This window comes from Anomaloglossus baeobatrachus, chromosome 2 (genome assembly GCF_048569485.1).
Source record: "Anomaloglossus baeobatrachus isolate aAnoBae1 chromosome 2, aAnoBae1.hap1, whole genome shotgun sequence".
Taxonomy (NCBI): Eukaryota; Metazoa; Chordata; class Amphibia; order Anura; family Aromobatidae; genus Anomaloglossus; species Anomaloglossus baeobatrachus.
This window is the reverse complement of record NC_134354.1, coordinates 409712724-409732746: the sequence shown is the minus strand read 5'-3', so window position 1 is coordinate 409732746 and position 20023 is coordinate 409712724. Positions and strand designations below refer to the sequence as shown.

The window sequence follows — 20023 nt, the reverse complement described above, 5'->3', positions numbered from 1 at the left end:
AGAGTCCTCTTTCTTTTTTGGTATCCTGCATTTGGCTAATGGCTGCTAAGGCTTATATGAATTTTGCATCATTCAAAAGCAAAAAAGGTTCACATTTTTTTATTCTGGGTCCATACAACCTTCATTCAAGTCTTAAGACTGAGACAGAATCTTCGTTATTAATAGCATACAATCATTTGAATATCCAGATTTCCATCTGAAATACATATAGCATAAATGACTCCCACCTGCAAATATAATTTCTTTTCTGAAACATTAGTTAAAGAACAAGTTAGCATAAAGCCAGAGATCAGCTGATCACCAAATGTTTCCCTTAGGCCTCCTTCACACATCCGTGTCTCCGGTACGTGTGACGTCCGTTTTCACGTACCGGAGACATGGACACACATAGACCCATTAAAATCAATGGGTTTGCACATACGTGTGTGTTTTCCCATGGACCGTGTGTACATGTGGAGCATACGTGCGTCCGTCTGCACGGATGTGATCAGTGTGACATCAGTGTGACACGTACCAGAGAAAACACACATGCCTGTGAAATAAAATTAATGTCTATACTCGCCTTCTCCAGCGCTGCTGTCTCTGCCACTGCTGTCACTAGCTTATGACCCCCGCTCGTTATGCTCATCGCATATGCACAGCACAGAGGACTGGAAGCAGCAGCAGCAGGGAGTCAGCAGGGTTGGAGACCGTAGATCAGCACCATGGACAGCAGCTCCAGGGACAGGTGAGCAGAAAGTTCCTGTTCTCTGTGTGTTATCACGGATAGCAAACTGAGAACACACACGTGCCAAAATCACGGCACACGAATGACAATACGCACCTTTTACACGTCCGTTCAAAACGTGCGACGTGTGAAAGAGGCCTTACCTGGTGTTCAAGCGACATGATCCATTTTAGTGCTGGGGCATTACAGGAAATAGAAAAGCAAAAATTAAACTATGAGAAACCAAGGGAAAATTGTGAGAACATGCCCTGCTGTAACTAAATAAAAGCATAGTGCATATAAACATAGGGTACTTAGTAAACACTGTTTTTGATCAAAAAAAGCATGAAGCTATCCCACCAACGCCAAGGTGTACCCAGTTGGGATAGTACCTACACTCTCTAATATTAAAACCTTACCATGGGTCTAAAATAGGCCTCAATGTGGCTAAGGGCTGAGAGCAACCGGGTCCCAACAGGACACACACAGTCAGGGGGATTCACAGAATGAATGTCCAGCTCACCAAGAGGGAGGGCCACACTCCATTTGTACTGAATACAAAAAACTACATAAAAACAAAAAAGTGAGCCGGAGTATGAGATGGTATACATGGAGCTTGTGAGACCATGTTCACACTGGCCATTAGACAAAGAGAAACCAAGGGAAAATTGTGAAAACATACCCTGCTGTAACTAAATAAAAGCATAGTGCATATAAACATAGGGTACTTAGTAAACACTGTTTTTGATCAAAAAAAGCATAAAGCTATCCCACCAACGCCAAGGTGTACCCAGTTGGGATAGTACCTACACGCTCTAATATTAAAACCTTACCATGGGTCTAAAATAGGCCTCAATGTGGCTAAGGGCTGAGAGCGACCGGGTCCCAACAGGACACACACAGTCAGGGGGATTCACAGAATGAAATGTCCAGCTCACCAAGAGGGAGGGCCACACCCCATTTGTACTGAATACAAAAAAACTACATAAAAACAAAAAAGTGAGCCGGAGTATGAGATGGTATACATGGAGCTTGTGAGCTCATGTTCACACTGGCCATTAGACAAAGAGAAACCAAGGGAAAATTGTGAAAACATACCCTGCTGTAACTAAATAAAAGCAAATGTTTATATGCACTATGCTTTTATTTAGTTACAGCAGGGTATGTTTTCACAATTTTCCCTTGGTTTCTCTTTGTCTAATGGCAAGTGTGAACATGAGCTCACAAGCTCCATGTATACCATCTCATACTCCGGCTCACTTTTTTGTTTTTATGTAGTTTTTTTGTATTCAGTACAAATGGGGTGTGGCCCTCCCTCTTGGTGAGCTGGACATTTCATTCTGTGAATCCCCCTGACTGTGTGTGTGTCCTGTTGGGACCCGGTCGCTCTCAGTCCTTAGCCACATTGAGGCGTATTTTAGACCCATGGTAAGGTTTTAATATTAGAGTGTGTAGGTACTATCCCAACTGGGTACACCTTGGCGTTGGTGGGATAGCTTTATGCTTTTTTTGATCAAAAACAGTGTTTACTAAGTACCCTATGTTTATTTGCACTATGCTTTTATTTAGTTACAGCAGGGTATGTTTTCACAATTTTCCCTTGGTTTCTCTTTGTCTTATGGCCAGTGTGAACATGAGCTCACAAGCTCCATGTATACCATCTCATACTCCGGCTCACTTTTTTGCTTTTTTGTTTTTATGTAAAAATTAAACTATGATAGAAGGTCAACACCTATCACATATTTCAACACAGTTCTATATGATACAATCCATTCTTATTTACCAGAACTCCATGTCATATAACATATTACCATTTGGTATTACACATTACTAAAGCCCTTAAAAGGACTTTCTAGTTTTAACAAAGTCATTTCCCAATGATTTCCGAAAAGTAAGATCCAAGTGTTCGAATTTATGTGAAATAGCAACATCAGATGGCATTTACCCCTTCTAGGGTCCAGAGCAGGCTCTCTGCCGCTGATTCTGTCTCTGACTGTAGCTCAGTTAGGGTTAGGTCACTTTCACAACTCATATCATTATTGTTGGCGATCACTCAGCTCAGCAGCTCGTACTGTCCACATTGATGGAGCTGCTGAACTTAGTGATTGGTTATAGCTGTGTCGTGAGCTGTCAACGTTCAAAAATAGCAGTTGCACTCAAGTAAAGGGAAGGAGAAAAACAAGAATGTAGATGGGTAATATTAGAATTTGAATACGCATTAATGCTAAGAAAACATGAAACATTTAAAACAACAGAAGTAACTGGGACGTCAAGGTGTAACTCTCATCTGGATCCTACTCTAAATGCTATGCCTCTCTTATCCAAATTGAACTATTATATGGGCTAGAAGAGAACCTGCAGAAAGAAAATTAAAAACACCTGCAGTAACTGGGAGGGGTGCCAAGACAAAGGACATTACTCCATAATACAGTGGAACCTTGCTTAACGAGTAACCCACTTAACGAGAATTTCGCTTAACAAGCAAAGCTTTCTGTAAATTTGTAACCCGGTTTACGAGAAAGCTTTGCTGGATGAGCAAAATCCTCACCGCACAAACCTCTGGTTCCTTAAATCTACCACGCTCTAAACCGCACTTGCAGTCCACACAAACACACACATGTACGCACAAAACACACACAAACACACATGCACGCACACACATACAGTATTATGCTCACCTTACCTTCCGTTCCACCGCCGGCCTCATGGTTCTTGTAGTTCCCGGGTACATCGCGACGTCCTCGCGGCGAACTACAAGTACCATGAGGCCGGCGGTGGAACGGAAGGTAAGGTGAGCATATAATATGTGTACCTTCCGTTTCATCGCCGGCCTCCTGGGTCCTGTAGTTTGCCGCTCCGCTCCACTCCAGGCTGTGCATCGGCATCCATAGCAACAAAGCAGGAACTTCCTGTCACCGCTACTCAAAGGCAGCGCGCTGGCCAATCAGAGGCAAGCGGCTCTGCCTTTGACGACAGCGCTCTGGCCACGGAAGTTCTTCCCTCGTCGTTATGGTAACCCGATACACAGCCCGGCCCCGTACCAGAGAACAGCAAGTCCCAGGAGACCGGCAATGGAACGGAAGGTAAGGTGAGCATATAATATGTGCGTGTGCGTGCGTGCTTGTGCGTGTGCGTGCGTGCTTGTGTGTGTGTACGTGTTTGTGTGCGTTTGTGCATGTGTGGAATGATAGAATAGGGGACCAGGATGGGACATTTAACAAGTTGTGGAACGAATTGTCTGCATTGCAATGATTTCCTATTGGAAATCTTGCTCTGCTGAACGAGTAACTTGGTTAACAAGCACAGTCCGAGAACGGATTGTTCTCGTTAAGCAAGGTTCCACTGTACAAGCTAGAAAAATTGCCGGCACTTTTACATTCTTGTTTTTCTCCTTTTTCTCCTTCCCTTTACTTGAGTGCAACTACTATTTTTGAATATTGTATGTCGTGTTCAGTTTGCACCAGTTTAGACTATGAGATTAGGAAAATGCCTGCAATTTTTCTAGTGAGCTGTCAACGTGACCTAACTGAACTAAAGTCATTGAGACTGAAGGAGTGGTGGCGAGCCGGCTCTGGCCCATTGGGGTGGGGTTATATACAGTACTAGTTCATTCTGTTATTTTTTATGAATGTGATCATTCAGAGACCACTTTTTTAAAAGTTGAAAATCCGTTTAAGAAATAAGAGACTGTTGAATGGATTGAATCTTATGAACACACTTTATACTTCCTGTGTAAAATCAGAAGTACATGGAAGCACAGTAGGGGACTGTCAAATTCCATGGACATGAACCTATGAGGTCATTTACTTTCACTATTAGTATGTGCCAATTTTTGTTCTCATATTTCATCACTTCCCAACACTCAGATTTTATACTCTTTTCACTTTTTGCTTTGCCATGTACACAGCACCATACATCAAGGTCTATCTGATAGAGAATGGTGCGTGCTTATCTAAGAAGAAGACCAGAACAGCTAAGAAAACTTGGGATCCAGTATATCAGCAAGTTCTCCAATTTGATGAAGGACCTCAAGGGAAGGTACTGCAGGTAAGCTGTTGTCCTCCTGAAACATGCTGGTTCATTGACTAAATTGACCATATTGCTACTGTCACCAATAGACATGTTATGTAAAGGATGAAGAAATGAAAATTACATTTTTTTTAAAACATTTCGATTTATTCTGAGGAATGTTCTGCCACACTAAATTTATTTGGACATGCAAATCATCAAGATCCACTTGTGCCAGCTCCATTTACAATTATCAACCAATGACATGTTAGACGTAGATAATCTGGAGATGTGGGTAACACATTTAGGCCACACAGGTTGTTCACAGTAGCATGAGTGACATGCAGCCTGTCATTCCTATGTTGAAAATCAGCTAGTGGGATACTGGAAAAACGGCACTACCATTGGTTCCACAATCAATGTAATGTTAATCTGTTCTTGTACCTGGGGTTAAGTGCAAAGCGTTCCAGCTACCTTATAACATACTACAATAATGCCGGGAGTAGAACCAACGTGACGTTCCCTCTTTAAGGCCTCTTCATAGTGTTGTCCAAATGGTCTCTAGACTATCATCGGCTATCACTGGGGCTATCACTGCATCCAAGACAAAAGTAGAACTAATTGCTGAAGAGGATAGACCTCAATCCAGACCCCATTGCCACCTTGCTCTGCACCCTGATAGCTTTTAAGAGCCTTGGTGTGAGGTCAATGGAACACCTGTAGACGGACGTCTGGCTTGAAGCTCATTGTAGTGCAAAAGCCTTCTGATAGTTTGATGTTTTATTCTTGGTATGTGGTGTGCAATTTTACTTGCAGTACAGATTATGGAACCAGTAATGCAGCTATTTCACCAAATGGTCCCAGGAGCCATTTCCCAACGCAACACCAGGTCACATGTTGTTCCTGCTACTGTGAGCAGCCTGCGTGGCCTAAACCTGCTACTATAGCCTGCAACATCTCTGAATTTGTCTCCAATTGAGCACGTTTGTGACGCTATTGGTCAGAAATTGCAAGGGATGCTGCCAGCAGCAGATTTGCTAATAAGCATGCCCAAGTGCATTCAGCTTGGCAGAACATTTCAAAGGTAACCATTTATAATCTCACTGCATGCCAAGATAACACTCATATCGATATTAAAGGTATTGAGATATTTTGAAAATATTGTTTCAAGTTCTTTATCGTTTTTTTTTGTATTTCATGCATTTATTTCGAGGAATGTCAGGAATAAACTGTGTATTTCAACTTGATAGATTTCTCTGTTCTCAGGGACAACAAGATGTCAGGAGAAATGCCTGGAAGCGGCTTAGTACTCGCTCACTGTACAGAACACATGCATGCTTGTGCTGAGCCAAACATTCATGTGTAGAAAGGGATCGGGAAGGATAGCTGCCACAATCTATGTAAAAATCTATTGTCTAGTGCAAATACTTAAAGTGATCCCTCACCCCTGATATGTAATGACACAAAACATTTCTAATTTATAGTCACATACCTAATGTTTTCTATTCTGCTACTATTGACTATGTTGTTAGATCAGTAACCCGTTTTCTTGTTCTCCAAAATGGCCAACACAGAATCATGGGAGGCACTTTGAAAAGGCTGAACTATGCCTTTCCTTCCTTTCCTCTAGTGCAGGGTGGGCCAGTATGATGATATTGTTGTGTCTATTCCATGGCAGGGGAAAAGGCAGGGGAGGCAATGTCCATATATAAATTTAGTGACTATTTTGAAGAAGAGGTGAAAACTGGGGTGATCTGTCAAAGGCAGGCAACAGCAGCAGGATTAAGGTCACCAATTAGGCTATGTGCGCACAGTGCGTTTTTCTCGGCGTTTTTGCGCGTTTTTCGGGTGCGTTTTTGGCCTCAAAACTGCATGACTTTGCTTCCCCAGCAAAGTCTATGAGTTTTCATTTTTGCTGTCCCCACACAGCGTTTTTTTTCAGCTGCGTTTTTGTGGTGACCACAAAAGCGCAGCATGTCAATTATTCCAGCGTTTTTCACCGCGTTTTTCATCCATTGAGTTCAATGGGATGTTGAAAGACGCAATGAGAAACGGAAATAGCTGCGCTTTGGTGCGTTTTGGTGCGTTTCTAAGACCAAAAACGCAGCTATAAACGCAGGAGGTGGGTAGTAAAGTGACGTGTACAGGAAGAGGATTCCTTCTGTCAGTATATACAGAAGCGTGAATCCTCCCGGTACCGTCACCGCCGCTTCCATCTCCCGTCCTGTGCATGTATGCTGCCGTGCGGCGCCATGTCTGGGCGGGAGGTGGAAGCGGCTGCGAAAACAAAAGTTAACAGTAGAAAAAAAAAAAAAAAAGTTATACTCACCTGTCTGCAGCCTCCCGGTGCCATGCCCGCTCCCATCTCCTCTCACGGTATCGCCACCTCTGCTCCGGCTGTGTGCAGACGGCCGGGAAACCTCCGATGGATGCAGGACCTGGCGATGGATCACCTGATGCAGTCACCTGACGCATCAGGTGATCGTAAGTATCGCGGTGACGCGGGCGCCCGGCCGGTTTAAGCTATCAGCGGATGCGTCAGGAGACTTCATCCCTGATTACCGGCAGCTGCTGCAGCGATCGGACAGGATCAGACTCCCGCCCCATCGCTCCAGGAGCTGCCGGTAATCAGCACATAAGTGAGTATTTTTTTTTTTTTTTTTGCATCGATGCATCTGCTGATTGTATAAACGGCTTTTATACAATCAGCTGATGTGTGATGTGATTCAGCCCCTAGAACCTGACACATCATCTGATCGCTCTGCCTTCCAGCAAACCGATCAGATGATATTGGATCCGGATTGGACGGCGCGGGACCCTTCCTTGACCCAGGATTACTGCGGAGAGGGGTTCTTTGTTTCAATAAAGATGGAGTCACTAATTGTGTTGTGTTTTATTTCTAATAAAAATATTTTTCTGTGTGTTGTGTTTTTTTTATCTTTACTAGAAATTCATGGTGGCCATGCCTAATATTGGCGTGACACCATGAATTTCGGGCTTAGGGCCAGCTATACAGCTAGCCCTAACCCCATTATTACCCGGCGAGCCACCCGGCTTCAGGGCAGCTGGAAGAGTTGGATACAGCGCCAGGAGATGGCGCTTCTATGAAAGCGCCATTTTCTGGGGTGGCTGCGGGACTGCAATTCACAGCGGGGGTGCCCAGAAAGCATGGGCACCCTGCACTGTGGATTCCAATCCCCAGCTGCCTAGTTGTACCCGGCTGGACTTAAAAATTAGGCGAAGCTCACGTCATTTTTTTTTAAAATTATTTCATGAAATTCATGAAATAATTTAAAAAAAAAGGGCTTCCCTATATTTTTGGTTCCCAGCCGGGTATAAATAGGCAGCTGGGGGTTGGGGGCAGCCCGTACCTGCCTGCTGTACCCGGCTAGCATACAAAAATATGGCGAAGGCCACGTCATTTTTTTTGTTTGGGGGGGCAAAGAAATCCTGCATACAGTCCTGGAAGGAGGATGCTGAGCCTTGTAGTTCGACAGCTGCTGTCTGCTCTCCTGCATACACTATTGGATGGAGGATGCTGAGCCTTGTAGGTCTGCTCCCCCTGACTCTCCCTCAAGCATACAGTCCTGGATGGAGCATGCTGAGCCTTGTAGTTCTGCAACTGCTGTCTGCTCTCCTGCATACACTATTGGATGGAGTATGCTGAGCCTTGTAGTTCTGCAGCTGTCTGCTCTTCTGCATACACTAGTGGAGAATGAAGAACACATTGAAGAAGGAAATGACATCAGACCTTTTTTTTTTGTTCACTGATAAAAGACGCATAAGGACGCAGTGAGCAAAAACGCAGCAAAACGCAGCAAAAAAACGCACCAAATCGCGGCAAAACGCGTGCGTTTTTTGCCGCGTTTTTTCGACGCAGGTGCGTTTTTGTGCGTTTTTAGCGGCCAAAAACGCACAAAAAAAAAGCAGTGTGCGCACATAGCCTTACAATGGCTAAGAAATGTAGCGTTACATTTAGTTTGGTGGTTCACTTTAATACATTGGGTCAGGTGTATATGCGTCCGCCATCGTTTTAATATCTGCTATACAGCAACATTTTTTAGCTGCTTAGGATAAAAAGTTAAATGCATTATCAGCTCAATCTTGCTAATGTCTACGACAAAATTACAATATCTCCTTGGGCATGAATACATTTGTTACTATCCTTACTTTAGAATTCATACTTCTAAGCTAAATAGCTAAGTAAGTGCTGTTCATATTTTATGCAATGTCACCTATCATTATATGTGACCACTAATTCTGCTGCTAATACTGATAAATGAGGGTTATTTATGTACCTCCTGCAGGTAATTGTATGGGGAGACTATGGCAGAATGGACCACAAATGCTTTATGGGAATGGCACAGATCCTTCTTGAAGAGCTTGATCTAAGTTCCTGTGTCACAGGCTGGTACAAACTATTTCCCACTTCGTCACTGGCAGACTCCAGCATTGCTCCTCTCACCCGACGGCTATCGCAGTCCTCACTGGAGAGCTCCACCAGCCCATCCTGCACCTAACCTGCCGAGGAAGAAGTGTTGTTCTATTTGTCCCTCCTTTTCCTAAAGCCTAACCAATCAGCTTCCTCTTTATAGCACCAGACCCTACACCATTGACTGGTTATTCGGGGCTCTGGAAAAGGGGGGATGCAACTATGGCTGAGGACCCTGTGCAACTGACCAATATAAAGCTGCCAATTAAATGCTACTGCAAAAAAATTATATACAAAAGATATCTATATTATAATGAAACACTTAGAGACTGTTATATTTAATACATAGCATTATACAGGGGAACAAAACAAGGAAAGCAAATGCAGAATCGAATCGCCAAAACAGCCCTTTGCCGCCCATGTCACCTTGAAAACGCCTAGAAGGGTGATGATGATAACGTCACTTTTACCCAACTGGGGTAAATGTACGTTAATGCTCCAGCACTATGGTATGTTATACTGCAAAGCACATACATACTACACAGCACATACATCTCAAGCTATAGTAAATACTCCGAACTGTATGGGCCCTTTGCAGATATTAAACTGCCCCTTGGCAGTGCCCCAGTGTACCAAGCTGACATAAAAGATCTCTCCATCTCCTACCTACCCTCCTCAGGCAGCAAGAAAGCTGGATGGTATAAGGTTGGCAACTGTGATATCATGTATACTTCATACAAAGCTATATACACTCATACGTATGAATGCATTTACATCTCTCTATACTGCAAAGGATATTTTTTCAGATAAACTGTTTTTTTTTCTACATTTTTGCGTTTAAAATGGAATGTAGCATTTTATCGTGCATTTCTGAGGTTTTGCAAAAGGAGACTCGCTACTTTTTGTTTACATGTTCTTTTTGCAGCACATATAAGCAATCTTTTTTATATATAGATAGATATACATATTACTGCATGTAGCTTTTTGTGTTAGAGCACAATTCATCTAACGCATTCATTTTCTTTTAAGTGCTTTATACTTTTTTTTTGCACTGCACTGAACTCTTGTAACACTTTAGTGCCAGGGAGACCCGCAATGTGCTCCTTTACCACAGCGATGATGGTCCTTGCAATCAAACTTGGATGGTCTAGGAGCATTATATTATGTGGCAGCTCGATTGGGAGATTGCTCGACTTCATAATCTGAGCCAAACAGGTTGTATTCATGGCATTATCCGTTTCCCAAAAGACATCAGTGTTGTCTGCAGTTATCCTGTATGTGCAGAATCACTGTATCCTATTATGCTTATGTTAAAACTTCGCTTTCATCTATGGACAGTCTCCGCCAAAAAGAAAGATGCAAGAAAGCAAGCATGATGGATATCGGAATACAAAAGCATATATGTAGCATGTGATCTCATGTAGCAATTTATATTGTTTCTTAAAGGATGTCTACAATAACAACTCAGGGCTAAAAAAAAAAGAGACATGGGTCTTCAACGGAACTGTGAAGTTTCTCAAAACTTGACTACATCTGTTTATTACAATTCCAGCATGTTTTTTTCACCAAGAATAAGTCCCACGTATTCCTTGAAAAAAAGCAATACATGGACTGATAAGGGTAACAAAGGATCGCTGGATGGATTTATCAAGGTAGTTACCATACATATAATGCAAGAAAACAAAAGGTACCCCTTTGTGTTCCAATTTAGATACCATATCACAGAACGTATTTCTAGACATGCATGGCAGGTATAGAAATGTATTCCTAAAGTAGGAAGAAAAAATATTCACAATCCAAACCACTAAGATGTAGACGGAATCTTAAGGTATCAGTTTGTAACCTTCAAAATTCAAGGTATTCTTTTTAGAGGCAACTACAGCAAAGAACATATCCTGATTATTATGTTATCTATACTTAAAGGGGTTATCCGGGATTTTGGATATTTTTTCGTAAGAACTTATGGCAGTTTGCTACTAACTATCTGCCTGCTCTGCACAGCGATGAACTCTGTTGGCTCAGGCGGCAATTCTCCTGCTGCCCTTAACCTTACACCAACAGAGCAACTCTTTCTCTTCTGCTCTACTCTGCTTTGTTGATGACGCATTACTGCGGATGTCATGATGACCAGCATCCCCATCAACAGAGAAGAAAGGGAGAGAGGAGGCTGCTCTGATGACATGACGTCATCAGAAGCAGGAAAATCGCCATCTGTAGCAGTCTGTAACTGCTTTGAGCTAGCAAAAATTGTCACAGGGCAAAACAGGCAACTACTCACCGGTAAGTTCTTAACCCCATGCGAGAAAATAAGCAAAGTCCTGGGTAACCCCTTTAAGGCTTCAAAGCTTTAGCTGTGTTTTGTAAATGACCTGACCAACATGGTCTTTGAATAATCTAAAGTCATGATTTGTAACAATGGTCTCTGACTCCAGGATACCAGTTTTATGAATGCCAAAAATAGGAAAAAATATTAATTTCTAGAGTTAAAAGAGTATAAAAATGTTTTGTTAACTGCCAAAGACCACAATGAAACTGGCCATAGATGCACTGATATATAACCGATATGATCTGAAAATGTTCACCACTTATGACTATCCTAGTGACTGCAGAGCACTGGTCACATTTTGGCTTTTTTCACACATTGGAAAACCTTTTGAATCTTTGTAATTTTTAGTACAAAAAAAAATAATGATAAATGTAAGAGGTGGTCGTAAGACTCATGAGACCCGGTAAGCAACTCTTTTTATCTAAATAAATATTTATCTAAATAGATATGTCTATACATGAAAATACAGTCCCATCTACTAGTGAAATGTTATAGAGCTGTAGAGACTGAGTTGTGGAACAGGTTATATTTTTTCATATAAATATCTGCCCATTCTGGGCCAGCCTGTCCAATGGGTGTTCTTAATCAGTGTATGATAGCCTCAGTATGAGCATGCATACAAAGACAGCTGTCAATCACTAGATAGGACCGCCCACTGGACTCCTAAGATTGTGTTCTGATCTCCGTTCAATGGTGCCGTCGGGCCTCGTCCAACACCCCCACAAAACGGGTGTCGGACGTATGTGCCGATGGGGCCATTGACTATAATCTTGCAGACGGAGTCACCGTGTGCTCTAGCGTGCACCATTTTCAGGAGTGTACGCTTTCTGGAGACGGACACCCGGACATAGTAGACTGTGTCTGGTTGTCCACCAATATGCAGATACAGGTCCTTCTGAATCTTTTTTAACAAACCTATAAATGAGTTTATCAAGCTCTTCCTGCTGGATAACATGTTGCCTGTGGATCATACATCTTGTCATTGTGGCAGGTTCCCTTTAAAATAAGATTTGCGCTATTTTATATTATTTCCCTGTGTGTACTGACCGTGATTGAACTTGATAAGAAGCTGGTGCTTTTGTAGACGCAGTGTATCAGAAGTCATTATGTATATGCAGTAGACACTGAAAATTAAAAATGTCAGGAAATGGTCAGGCCACTCTGAAAAGTAAAGGTAAGTCTCTCTTTAAAAGGAACCCGTCATCCAATTCTTACTGCCCAAACCACTAGTAGAATTAATTTGAGCCCTGCGGGGCTGCCCCAGTTGATTAACAGGTTGCACACATGGAGGTGTCCTGTTACTTGGAGCGGAGGAGAAAGAAATGGTCCTGGAGCTGATCCAGACTAGTTAGATTTCTCCCTATAGTTCCTGGCTGGATTTCCAAGCTATGTTTTCTCTGAATTATGAGTTAAACATATGTGGCTGTAATCATGCAGCAGGGTTATGAATCCTGAATACTATGGTAAGGGCAGCATGAATCTAATGAGAGGTTCCCTTTAACAACAATTGGATTAGAATTCATTTGCCATTTCCCTTGTTGAAAAATATCGGTAAAGCCCCCCGTCACATTTAGCGACTTACCAGCGATCACAAAAATGATGTGACCTGATAAGGATCGCTAGTATGTCGCTGGGAGGTCGCTGGTGAGTTGTCACACAGTCAGACCTTACCAACGACTCAGTAACGATACAAGTCGCAGTAGCGACCTGTATAACGATCTCTGTTGTCATTGGGACCCTGTCACACAGTGTCAAACATAGCGATGTGTCCTGCCCAGCAGGAGAAGAAAATGGTCCAGGACATTCAGCAACGAACGGCGACCTCACAGCAGGGGCCAGGTCGTTGCTGGATGTCACGCACAGCAACATCGCTAGCAAGATCCCTGTTGCGTCACAAACCCCTTGACTTATCAGGGATGTCACTAGCGATGTTGTTTAGTGAGACGTGGCCTTAAGTTCTAATATCTGTGTGTGTCTTACTTACTTATGACAATGGTAATTAATAGGGTAAACCTTTATTTCATTGGTGGCCAGCTTTTGTCCAGTCTATCCTATTGTCTAATGCTCATGCCTTAGTGCAACCAATCTTTTGCATGAAAAGCCCCTGTAATGATGATATGTCCTTGTGCTGGTATCGTCAGGAATTATCAGTGTCCCGTTTTGTCTGTGATTTTTACTTATTAACAAAGTAACAAAATATGCAGTCACGCTTATCAATTAGTAATCCAGGTTCTATGTGTGGTGGTATGTGCACATGCATTTATGTACACAGTTTAAGGCATTACTGAACTGATTAAAGCCCAATACCACTACACTTACTTAATTGCTATTATAAACCTTTGCAGAATTTATGCTTACTGCCATTTTTGCGGCATCTTTAGTGTAGTTAACTACATGACATAAATGGTTAATTGCTATGTGATTACATGTAGCTTAATGTTCTTAAAGGGGTTGTACCACAATAGACATTTATCACTTATCCTCGGGATGGGTGATAAATAGAGATGAGCGAACTTGAGGTTCTGGTTCGGAAACAGATTACCAAAACACAAAGTTCAGATTCGAAGTTCGAGTGAGTTATGAGTGCAAACCACTCAAGCGAGCATTGCTGTGCTTGGGTGTGAGTGATGCTCAACCCTGTTTGAGCCATGTGCAGTGTTTGGTCGGCTCACACTGCGGGAACAGCAGCGTGATCAGATGTAGTGTGCACAATCAAAAAAGAAAAAAACCCTGTCTACCCTCATCCGGAAGTGTTCTGCTTATGGCAGCATGTGGGTGGAGCCACAAACTGCCCAATTACTGACTTCCATTGAAATTCGGATCAAGTCGGGTCACAAACCTAGCTTTTCTAAGGTTCGACTGTACCTGCCGAACCGAACCTCCAAAGGTTTGCTCATCTTTAGTGATAAATGTCTGAACTCTGGGGACCCCATTGTTAGAACCCTCACCGACCAATAGTAAAGTGGTCTTAAGTCCAACAACCCTGCGCACTGATTGGCTTTTGTGTTTGAAATAAGCAGCAAATAGCATGAGCCCTGCCACTATAATAAATGTCTATAGGGCTAATGAAAACAGCCGTGCTCTGTACTTGGCTGGCTCTGTTAGTCCAACTAACGTTTAGTGGAATACAATGCTCATAGTACAAAAGTTATACAATAAAAATACTTTTTATTCAAAATACATATGCAGATCTGAACCTTTAAAAACAATTAAAAAATCCCAAAAACTCCAATAAAATCCCCTTAACTGGCACCCTGAAAAGTACCTAACACATCCACCCTCACACATGCAAAAATATGTATCCTGGGCCCCCCCAGAACTATACAGGCATGATAAAGAAGCTCATACCAATATACCCTAGGCAAAATATGAATAAAAATATGCTTTCAGTCCATAGAGTCTCCAGACACCGGGGAAAGGGGCACGTCATCCCACACGTTTCAACACTTTTAGAGGCTTCCTCAGGGGTGACCCCTGAGGACTGGCATTCCAGCTATTAATTTTTAGTTGGTTATAAATGGCACAGCACATGTTTGACTGTGGCTCAGTTTAGATTAATGGGGGGATCCCAGCGATCAGATATTTTCATTAGTGATTATGGTTCACATGGTTTACAGCTATCCAAACATTAAAGCAGCTCAGAGCCATTTTTATGGTGAAGCACTCCTTTTAGTTGATCACGGAAAGTTCTATCTGCTGCTGACTCCCAACTCTCCTACATATTCATGCTTTAGGACACGTACACTGGATAGCAGGAAGCCTAATATTAGCCCAAAAGGAAAAAAAGGTAGATAAAAAAAATACTTCATATTTATTGGCTCCATGGTGGGTGACTAATAAAGTCATGAATTGAGTATGTACAAATAGCCACTGGGTAGATTTCAAATATCAAATTATAAGATAGCAACCTTTTTCTTATTGCAGAAAATCTTTTTAAAATTTAACTTTTAATGGATCCTCTAAAATTGTGGTCAGTACTCACAAATAAAAAGACAAACAACCAACACATAAAAGGTTTGGCCCCTCCTGTCAATTCAAAGGATATGTGCAAACCAAAACTATCTCACCACATTTATAGGTGCCACTTACATTAAAGTCCACTGCTAATAAATAATCGGATTTGTCTCACCAAATTTATGAATGAGCATGCTAAAATATATTAAATCACAGTTAATAGATCGATAAGTAGTTACAATTAAATCATGCTTACAACTCTTTATATTATAAGTATCGGTGTAGATAGAAAATAGTAATTAGTAAAAAAAATAAGCTGCTATTACTTTTAAAGCCAAAAATAAGAATTTGCAAAATTACTACATACCCACGCAGACCTCCAGTTATATAACTCCTGCACCCCACTCCAGCTGACTTTTAATCAAGAATGACATATAAAACAGTCTAAATGAACTCCCACCCCATCACCACCGCACATATTTTAAAGAAACAACTTAAATACTGCATAATAGATGGTCCCCTCTATAACATATATGGCACGTTCTCAATTCACTGCAGTGAACCTGCTAGCAATTTATATTCTCGTTGAGTAAATAGAGTTAATACTTCATAATGTCTGTTTAATAGACAGATGTAAATTCTAGCCACAGCAGAAAATCAAAAGATAACTCTGTAGTAGGGATAAGCGAACCCAAATGGTAAAGTTCAGGGTTTATACCAGACACCTCAAGGAAGGCTGTAGTTGAGTTCAGATGCTGACTAAAGTTTGTTGAAAGGCTGCAGCGCAGCCAACCAACAAACTTTCGGCATGGGGAAGATGCCTGGACGCTGCTGGGAACAAATTAAATAAATATAAAAAATGATGTGGGGTCCACTCTATTTTTGATAACCAATCAAGGTAAAACAGACAGCTGCGGGCTGCAGCCCTCCACTGCTAATTTACCTTGGCTGGTTATCAAAAATCATTTTAAAAAAACGGCCCCTGTTTTTGCTAACCAGCCAAGGTAAAGCAGACAGCTGGAGACTTGTATTATCAGATCCATGGTAATATGGTCCTTCCCAGCCTAAAAATAGCAGCCCACAGCCACCCCATAAGTGGCGCATCCATTAGATGTGCCAATTATAGTAATTTGCCCATCTCTTCCTGATTGCCCTGGTGCAGTGGCAATTGCGGCAATATTAATCAGGTCGATGTCAGTTGTGAATTGACAGATGGCATCAAGCTCAAGGTTTAGTAATGGATAGGCGCCTATCAGAAACCCATATTATTTTTCCTGTAAGTGATAAGTTAAAAAAACACACATATGAAAAATTGTTTCTTTAAATAAAGACTCAAAGTTCCGACATAATCCAATAGTGTAATGTCCCACAACATCCATTGAATCCTATGAAGCCTCATTCTCAGAATGCAGCTCTATAGGAATCGATGGACGTCATGGGACATTACACCATTGGATTACTTCAGAACTTCAAGGATTTTTCAAAATTAATAAATAGGTAAAAGAGAGAGTGTAGTGGTGTCTTTATTCAAAGAAACTACTTTTTCCTGTGTGTGTGTTTATTTTTCACTTTTCACTTACTGGGTTAGTAATGGGGATGTCTGGTATACGTCTATCCATTACTAACCCGTGGGCTTGATGCCAGCTATCAATTCACAGCTGACATCAACCCCAACAGTATTACCCAAGTGCCATTGTACCAGGGCAATCAGGAAGAGCCAGGCAAAGCTCCAAATGTTGGCGCATGTAGTGGATGAGCCACTTCTGGGGCTGCAGGCTGCTATTTTTAGGTCAAATAACCATGGGCCTCCCTGCCAGCTGTCTGCTTTACCTTGGCTGGCTATCAAAAATAGGGGGACCCCGAGCCATTTTTTAATTTATTTATTGCCTATCCACATTTGTTTGCAGGGCAATTGTCTTGCTCTTACCCACACTTTGCTTCCGTTCTCAGCTCCCTAGCTCTTTCTAAGACCACTTTACAGTCCAAAAGTTCATGTCCCTATATGGGGTTTGGATTTCAGGGTCAAGTTTGGTTCAAGTCTGGGTACTGAACCAAACTTTCAACTAAAGTTTGTCCGAATCCGAACTTCCATGGGTCCTCTCATCCCTAATCTGTAGCTCTTGCTTGTAGCGCTATTCTATTTTCTCTCAAAAATGAGACTCCTTACAAAAAAAGAAAACATAAAATGCATGAATTGGTATGAAATAGGTCAACCAATGTAATGCTCTAATGAGAAAGCAACTCGCTAATTTACTTGCACCTAGTCACTTTATTTGAGCATGAAGTATTTTGTGCCTCCGGTCTCCTAACCTCAATCCCTAATGTTGTTTATTGGAACAAGAGAGAATTTTTATATTAATTTATCCCCATTAGTTATTACATTTCCTCCTCATAGTTCCTTTGCCTATTCAAGTCTAAAAGGATTGAGGACAGATTAGGTTGTAGACATATTTATGTCGGCGCAGCATAGAGGCCTTATATGACCTTTTCAAGTGTCAAAGCCCACTGATCTTATTATCATTTGCACCTTGTTGTAGCGTGACCACCATCAGTAAGATTAAGACATTACAGATGCATCTATGAAGGTCAGCCATTTTAACAGCAGGAGCCCAGCTGAATTTTACAAGCACATATTGTTTTAGATCCTCATTAGGGCCTCCATGCAAACTTCCTAACTACTACTTCACAATTAAATTCAGTCCAGGGAATAGAAAAAGTAACTAAGACCATCACTTTTCACAGGTGCCTAGTGGAATCTCTGTTATTCAGCAAAAAAAAGCCTAGTTAAACAGTATGGGTTTTTTTTACCTTGTCAGCAAAAAATATAGAAACAGCATGAACACATGGAGGGGGTAGGTGCGACAGAGGAATGTGAGCCTTCTAAGATCAGGCATAATTTACTATAACAGGTAGCAACCTCAACAAATAATATTACTTTAAGAAGTTTGTTTCCTTCCCTAAAATAGACGAGATCAGTTTTTTCCAAATACAAAATTGAAATTTCAATAGTTAAGAATGACATATATACATTTTTATATTTACTCCTGTTGTCTAGTATACAAACTTTCATTCCAGATTATATAATTACCAGGAAATTGAAGTTCCTAGATTATTTATGTGTATGATATCTTAAAGGAGTTACTATCCCTTTTTATACAGTGTGTCCACCCATATCCTGTCCACCGCCATTAACTTGAGAACGGCGGCAGCTATAGGCATAGAAGTGGTGTCTAGGTATAGTAAAGTAGCCATGTGCTACGCAATGAAACTACCTTTTGCGCCACCTAGTGGAAAACAGAGTTAGCATTTTTATCTCGAAAACGGAACGAGATAGAGAAAAAAAGTGAATTAAAAAATTGTAGGCATCATCAATTCAATACAAATCGACACCTTGCATACAGAAATGCTATCATATGAAACCCATGACCCCCCCCCCCCCAAAACATTGAATGCTGGTCACGCATATGGTGCTCATTTAACTTTGATGCTCAAAGTGGCCACCGTCAGCTGCAATGCACATCTGGACTGTGACTAGCATACTGTATCTTGCTGCACGTTGTGCAATATGGTAGGTGACACGTTTGCACAAGCATCTGTGATACGTTGTCGTAAGTCCTGCAATATTGGTGGACGGGTCGCATATGTACTGTCCTTGTGTTAGTTGGGCTGCTCGGATCTGGGATCGTGGCTTGAGGGGATCCGGATCCGATGGTGGAGGGGTCACATACACCTGCTGTTTGATGCGACCTCACAGAAAGAAGTCTAATGGGGTCAGGTCAGGTGAGCATGGAGGCCACTCCATGCAGCCACCATACCCAATGACTTGTAGGAAGGTCTCCATGAGGTATCACTTCACGTCCGCAGCCTTGTTAGTTTTACACGTTCTAATCATAGCATTTATGTATGCAAGGCATCGATTCGTATTGAATTGATGATGCCCTACAACTTTGTAATTCACTTTTTTTCACTCTCTCGTTCCGTTTTCGAGATAAAAATGCTAACTCCGTTGTTTTCCACCAGGTGGCGCAATAGGTGATTTCATTGCGTAGCGCATGGCTACTTTACTATACCTAGACACCACTTCTATGCCTATAGCAGAAACCCCTGAAGACCCTAGATGGCTATACATGAAAACACCAGGTCCTGCCAAACTTTGGCCCATTTTTTGCAGCGGCTTTTGTTCTTAGATCTGGTTGCAATCGAATAATTTTCTTATACAACGTCCACATGCCCTAGAAATTAGATCAAAACATATATTTTACATTTAGCCGTTTCGCGGTTTCTATCCCAAGTAATAGATCAAACATATTGATTACTGTGATCATAGATGTTGTTACTCAGTTTTATCCATACCTTGGATGGCACATATATAAACACTGCTACATCCATTTTTGTAATAATGAAAATTTAATATAGAAAGCTAAATGAGAACTTTTGAGGGCTACCGTTACGGCTGAAATCAATGGTGGTCACATGCCACCCGTTACCCTTGTTGGTCACCAAAGCAACTTACAGAAGAAACAGAATAATAACACCTTATTCATGATGCCAATTTAGGGACTATACTTCTACGCTCTATATCTGGGCAGAAATATTT

The 20023-nt window shown here is 41.7% G+C and overlaps 1 protein-coding gene across 1 annotated transcript in view; it reads left to right on the top strand.

Annotated features, from left to right (window-relative positions):
* The window catches only part of RIMS3 (regulating synaptic membrane exocytosis 3), a 240738-nt gene extending 223927 nt beyond the window's left edge, over positions 1-16811 (top strand). Inside the window, exons 6-7 of the mRNA XM_075336120.1 lie at positions 4614-4753; positions 9022-16811. Of these exons, the coding sequence (XP_075192235.1) occupies positions 4614-4753; positions 9022-9234 (353 nt within the window). The 3' untranslated portion in view covers positions 9235-16811. The remainder of the gene's footprint in view (positions 1-4613; positions 4754-9021) is intronic.
* The last annotated feature ends 3212 nt before the right edge of the window (positions 16812-20023 follow it).